Consider the following 7,264-nt stretch of genomic DNA (forward strand, 5'->3'; position numbering starts at 1 on the left):
CTGTATATTCGGCTTGCACTATTCACAGAAATGTTTGTTCTGAATATCCAGGTGCTGGAGACAACTGACTAGTCGCTCGTTCGTTAGGTAGAACGCCTTCTACCGAATACAGTCGTTGCGCGCACGCTCCCGTAAAGTCATGGCGGAAGAACATCAGTCCTATTACTCTCCGGATAAACCCTGTATAACTTAATCTGAAAAATTAGCTGGCATTTTGTGTGATTTGGACAACCGAATCGAAATATTAACCACATATCTTAATAGGCTTTCTGCAATATCAAATTAGACGAGAATAGTAATCCATTGCAAATTTCGTGAAAATAATTCTATAAGTCCCTTATTAATCCCGTCCCGCTACATGATGCAGATGCATGGGTAATGACATCTCTGTTCAGTTGGCCTTACCAATGTTCAAGACAAAGGTGGACAAATGGAGAAGATTTATAGTCCTTTGCGCATTGGCAACGGCGAACATCGCATTCGATGGAACGATAAGCTGTACGGGATATACGGTGACACTGACATAGTTCAGCGGTTGCGTTAGGTAGGCCATGTTGTTCGAATGGATGAAAGAACTCCAGCTTTGAAGGTATTCAATTCCACTCCATTGGAGAGATCAGGTGGAGAACGACCTGACTGCACTGGGTATCTCGAATTGGCGCCAAATCAAATTAAATCCTTCGAAGAGGTTAATAAAAACTGCAGAACTTGAGAAACGGTGTAACAAAGCTGCGATAGAAGAGTTCCATCCCAAGAAAAAACTTTAGTATTTTTTTGTGAAAATTATTCCGCTAAAGTGTAAAGCGCTTCCATAATCCTCCTTATTATTTCATTAGCTGCACCAAAAAAGCTCGAAGTAAACCACAGACACGTGGTCCAGCTACCAGCTGCTTAAAAAAACCATCAGTAAAGAACTTAGGCTTTATACTTTAGAATACTTTGTCTACGAGCCTAAAACGATTTCACCTGATGCACAAAACAATTACTTTAAAAGACGATTATCTATTATTTTTTATCGCCAAACCACTCTTTAAAGTCAAAGATTCTTCATTTACCACACAATTTATGGGCGCTTTCGAGGCAATGACGGACGCTTGTGGTTTGTGGCCGCAGCAGCTTAAGGGCAAGCTGACAGGATGGTGGTATTACGAGGAGGTTAACTCATTGTATCCGACAACTTGCGCTGCAATTACCAACAACAATTGCGAACTTGTAACCAAAATAGCCCAAAAAAAATAAATAAAAGCCTGCACCCTGACCGACAATGAAATCAATGTCTACACCACAATGAATTGATTAAGGGAAATCTTTGTAATCATAATACATACATATGTATAAACAACTCACCAGTGTTGATGCAAGAACGTCGTTACGCCTAACAACGAATTGATTAGAGGTGTGTACTCCGAACTCCATTTATATTGTATGTATATGAGTGAATATGTGTTGGAATTTATACGTATGCACTTGTGTGCATGACATTGCACTTCTATGTACCTATACATACATATACGTATGTATATATATGTGCACAAGGCATGCGCATGAGGAAATATTGTACTTGCTGGCAAGCAATTGTCCGGTAGCTGCGCGCATGCGCTCAACTCCTTGCGCTTGCCACGTTGCAGCCGCGCGTCTCTAACCACAATCGCTGCGTGCAACAAAAGGGCCAACAATTTTCTTTTGTATGCAACTCTGCTGCATAACGCTTTGCTACTTTGGGTATGGTAAGGTCTTCGTGCTTGGTTCTTTGTTCATATTGGCAGGCGTCTGCGCGGATCCCAACTATTTACAAGGTGAATACTTCTATTCCGTTGTCTACATTTACGTGAATTCAACTATTAATGGTGGCATGGCTTGTAGTTGACTGCCAAGGAATTTTTTCTTGGTCAACAGCAACTACTGGCATTGGTAAGGCGTGAGGGCAGTGACCTCGCCACCGCGCACAGGTTTTCGTCGAGTGTGAAATCTACTTATATGTGTGGATGTGTGTGTCTAACCATAGCTGTGCATGTATTTGTGCTGTTTACGTTAGGATTTCTTTCCGTTTATGCCTTGGTAATGCAACGTAAATATACATAAGAAATACAATATGTTCATATATACATATATATATGCATGCTAAGACACTCTTATTTCTGGGTGTGTCAGTGATTTTAATTTTATAAGCAAACATTCAAGTTTTGGGAGTTACAACAATCAAGTTAGTTATGTACATACTTAACGAAGAAGTAAAACTGTTATTGTAGTATAATAAATATTTGTTTATCTCTATTGTGAATCTACGTCATGAGATGACGTATTTATATTTTATATGTGCGTACGTAAAATTGAATATCTTACGCTTCCAAAGTTATTTTCTGAGTAAACATACGCAACGGATGTGTTATATGAAATTTTAAGGCGTTCGTACATTAACAAGCTTCCAGAAAATCAGCATCCTCAAACAAGTAGACACCATTTCCAACGAAATTCCCTATAAATGCATTCTCTAATAGGTTTAAAGCGACTAGTATGATCAAGTAATGTGTAATTGAGTAATCTCTGCTTTCGAAATATAATATAGCTGCAATTTAACCCATGTGGAATTTGAATTATTAATCTTAGGAGATTTCACACCTTGGATGTGGCAATATTTGTCAATATTCACCAAAGCAAAATGTATTAGAAGTTGAATTGAAATATATTACTTCTTTTCTTTTAAAAATTTGAATGTTTCAACATTTATCTACAATAATCTATGTATATATATTATATTTCTTCGATGGGTTATCCTTGGCTATTCTTTATTTGCCGTGATTTTCCTCAGTCACTCATCGATTTTTATTTGGGTGGAATAAATATCAAAAAACCAGAAAAAACTTTAACCCCGGATGTATCGAAGCTATAATACCCTTCACAAGTGAATTTATTTCAGCATAAAATGATATAAAATCAGATGCTAATCTGCCTAATCTCACCGTGCTTTTTAAAGCAATGCAATGCGTTGATCAGCGCCCTAATTAATAAATGCTTTTTGCACGTATTTTCTCCCTTGGTCGGTTGCGAGGCCGATTTAAAACCTCTGCCGTGCTGTGGGTCCGCAACCGGCTGCAGAGCAACTCCACACTGTATTGGTTTTTTCAATCCTACCTGCTTTAGGTTGAAACCACAGCCACCTCGAATCTCTCCAAAGAACTCCAAGGGCTAACTGCTCACCGTGGTACCCGATTTCAGTCTCCTGTCAGACCTTGTATTGTTTTAATACAATATTTTTAATGATAAGTCCGATATAAAGCACAAAATCAAATGGAAATAAATAGTAACTTAAATAGAAATGTTAATAAATTTCAAAAAAAAAAAAATACTTTTTTTACAACAAAAACTTTTGCCGAATAAAAAAATGTATTTTATAGTTTAGAAGCGTTTAAAATAGTTTTGGAAAATAATAATTAATTTTGAGTATTATTATTTTTTACTTAAAATAATAAACAAAAGCTTTGACTAATTTTATTGGAAAATATGTGTAAGGATAATATTAGTCTTACATTTTCTTTTTATTTTTCCTAATTTTTTCATAAAACCCATATTTTTCATTGGGATCGGTTTCACAAACACCAATTTACTGCCCGCAGTAGAAAGGCAACGCTAATCTAGAATTGACATAAAATATGAAAGAAGTTGTATTCTTTCCGACTAGGGCACTCTATTAAGGTTTTATATCCACTTGTGAATTTCAAAAAATCGATTTATTGTTCGGTGTATACATAAATAGAATTTGCATATATTTCAAAATATTCTCCGAAAGTTCATAGTTAATTTCCCATTTCGGAGGTATGAGAGTATTTTGGAAACGCTGGTTTCTGAGTTGGACAAACGACTTGAAGTGTGTATATCTTTTTAGAAGCATTTGTCAGATAATAGCTGAAAGAATATTATTTTTACAAAAAGGTCAGGAAAAGTCGGAGAACTCATAAAATATATATAAATAATTGATAACCGTGACCAGCTAAAATCTCTGTGGACAATTTCGCTTCGACTCCGGTATTGGGACAAAACATCACGGGTGTCATTATTCACTAGACGAAATGTTCAAACGAGTCATCGAAAATTGGACTCAATGGATGGACCATCTGAGATGTAGCAGCGGCCAACATTTGAAATAGATAAATTTCAAAAAATAATTGCCAAAGAATGTTTTTTCGAAGGATAATAAACATTCCCCATTATAATTGAAATATCTGTGTTTTTTCGATCTTAGGAAAGATCGAACTGGATCACCCATTATCTGCCATACAAACTGGATGATGAAAATAAAGTTATTGTATGGAAAACTTTCTTTTTTTGTATGGCATCTGTAGGAAGTTTTCTGTTCAAAACGATAATACAATCTCCGAATCAGTTTTTTAGATCGGAATAATATAACACACGGCTACCATACATTTAAAATCATTTTGTTTTTTAACTATTTTATATTTGAAGGATATTATAACTTCTCTGCTATCGAAGTTAACGTTTCTAGATTTGACGAACTTTAAAGATAACTCACCTGAGATAACGGTGAAAAGTCAGTTTTAGATTTCGCTAATGCTTCGACCGAAGTTTAATCGTCTTATACCTTCCAATTCACTTCGATTTCGTAAGTAACTATAGTCTGTAGAAATCCACTACACAAAGTATTTGTATATAATAATTAAATATAATTTTGATAGAAAAATTGAATTCTAAACTCGCCTGATTAGAAAAAATGCATCCATGGCCAACTCCATACGACTCACATAAGTGAGTAGTCTGTGTCGGATTGCTGGAGATAACTTTCAACAATATGAAAGTATAAAAAAATGCATGCGTCAACCATTCAAGAAAGCAAATCTATTAGACGCAGTATCGGGTGGTGCTAGTATCTTCGAGCAATTTAATTGGAAATCGTAACAAAGTACAAAAGCCTCAAACGAGCTTGGTTTTACTTGAACGTTTGTACTTCGTAAGCATCTTGTGCGCAAATAATAAGCGTACAAAGTCATAAACAGTGTGTATGTGACAAAAACGACGACTAATTTGAATGCAATCATTTTATAAAAATCTCCCGCCCTAAACGCCATTGCCTTCACTTTGAGCATTGTCTTCACTTTCAAAATATACGGTGATCAAATATTGACAGTTACATTCGGACGCGGAATTATGGGCGGCATAAATAACGCGATAGTCCACATGAAAAGGCGTTTTGTCCGTTAGCAGGGACATATTTGTAATAACCGAAATTGTCCTTCGACTTACTGATCAGTTGCCGAGATTTAGTCAAACTGTTTGACATTAGCTGCCTTTTGTTGACTATTTTAAAGAATATTGCGTTATATATTATTAACTTTATTCAAATATATGTACATATTTTAACTATTAAGGGTTTGGATATTAATCAAAACTAAGCTTTGACAATTATTTAGCTTTTGAAAAATATAAATAAAATATAAGATTAAGATTATTAATAAAAAGTTATTATATTTTACTACTATGAGCATAAAAATACTCAGGCTTTGTTCATAATTTTAAAATTCTTAATTTATTCTTCAAAATCTATGTCGTCCATCCCAAAGTAGTCCCTCTTGGACCCAATACACTTGTGACAACGTTTTTTCCAATTATCGAAATAGTTGTTAAAGTCGATATCAGGCGAATACGGAATAAAGCAGTAAAAGTGTTTATAACATCCAGGTAGTCAGAAAACATTATTGTTACATTTTAACACGACGCTGCTTTTCGAAAAAAGAACCAATCATGTCTTCACTTTTCTCAAATGATCTTTAAAAATTGCTTTCATTGATCCTTCCGATATTCCAATGATGCCAGTAAGATCTCTGACAATTACATCGTGTCTTTCCAACATTCTTTTATGAAAACACGAAATACTCATATTCAACGATGGATCTAAGTGTGAAATAAGGACAGCAATGGGCTTCTTTTGCAGTATTCCATACGAAGTAGGTAGTTTCAAGCTTCAAACTAAATAACTACAATTCAGTCTTCCAGGCTGAAATTGTAGGTATGTCAGAAGGGGCCAAGTGGTCTTCTGCTCTTAATATTATTGCCCCGACAAGCGACAATTAAGGCTACTTGTATCATCAATACTATGTCTCACTTCCAGCAGGCGATAACTAGAATATCGATTAATATCATGGGGGTGCCCACTCATATAGAAGTAGAAGGAAAGGAAAGGGCAGAAGAGTTAGCCCGCTCGGGGCAGTTGGGAACACAATTGCTTCAAGGGTTGTTTGAAACCATGGGCCTTAGAGGAACATCTCAGTTCTTGGAACACTACCAGAACAGGGTATATCAAATACCAAACAATTTCTACTAGATTAAAAGCGAACTTAACAATGTTATAGGAATTATCACAGGACATCTACCCCTAAGATTAAATGGAAAAGTGGTATCGGTCGAAAGAAACGGATGTGAGGTGAATGATGAGACGCTGGAGCATTTTTGTTGGATATGCCCAATTTTCAGCCGGATGAACGGGATATATTGTACGGCTCTGAATGCTTCATCCAAATAAAACTTTGGGCAACTGGGATGGAAAAAGTCGTGTTTTCTAAAAAATCCCCTGGGTTGCCGGCTTAATTAGGTTACTAATCGGGAGTAATTCTAAGTGCAGCCGCCCTAAGCCGCTCTTCTCGACCAAGCAACCATTGGTAAAAAAGTGTATAGATTTTACTATATTGTATACATATAAATAATAAGCTTATAAATAATTAGTAGTGCATCCGGTGAATATCAATTGATTACAACGAGCAAAGAAGAAAAAGGATCACTCGCGCAGTGTCTACTGGTTAGGTCAGGTTAGTCAGGACGAACTTATTCCGCGGGATAACGTAAAAGCTAAATTTTCAAAAGAAAGTGGCTTATTAGATTTCTGAGAAAGCACCTGTCAAGCTGTAACTGATGATTTTCACTGAAATTTGCAGCGAAACTAAAATTGTGAGGGATCACATGTGCATGCTGTAATTAAATATAATAAACGATTGATTTATTATAAAAAATTTTTTGTTTTTAATTTATATAAACATTATTGGTAGATACTGTCGTTAGACAAAGTTAAGATGACTTCACTCGCTTCGCCGAACCTCGCTTTGTCAATAAACTGGAAATATTGCGGTAAGGCATTTCAAAGAGTACCGTTAACGGGAACGATAATATATACAAAATAATGATAAGTCCGATATAAAGCACAAACTGAAATGAAAATAAATAGTAACTTAAATAAAAATGTTTTAAAAATTTCAAAAAA

General features: G+C 35.5%; 1 protein-coding gene across 2 annotated transcripts in view; it reads right to left on the bottom strand.

Annotated features, from left to right (window-relative positions):
- Nucleotides 1-6,981: 6,981 nt before the first annotated feature.
- LOC108965848 overlaps nt 6,982-7,264 on the bottom strand; it is a 149,517-nt gene continuing 149,234 nt past the window's right edge. For both annotated transcript variants that reach the window (XM_018928517.1, XM_018928507.1), the window contains one exon: nt 6,982-7,209. In XM_018928517.1, the coding sequence (XP_018784062.1) occupies nt 7,072-7,209 (138 nt within the window). In that variant the 3' untranslated portion in view covers nt 6,982-7,071. The remainder of the gene's footprint in view (nt 7,210-7,264) is intronic.

Source organism: Bactrocera latifrons, unplaced genomic scaffold, assembly GCF_001853355.1.
Source record: "Bactrocera latifrons isolate USDA-ARS-PBARC rearing strain unplaced genomic scaffold, ASM185335v1 scaffold_10, whole genome shotgun sequence".
Taxonomy (NCBI): Eukaryota; Metazoa; Arthropoda; class Insecta; order Diptera; family Tephritidae; genus Bactrocera; species Bactrocera latifrons.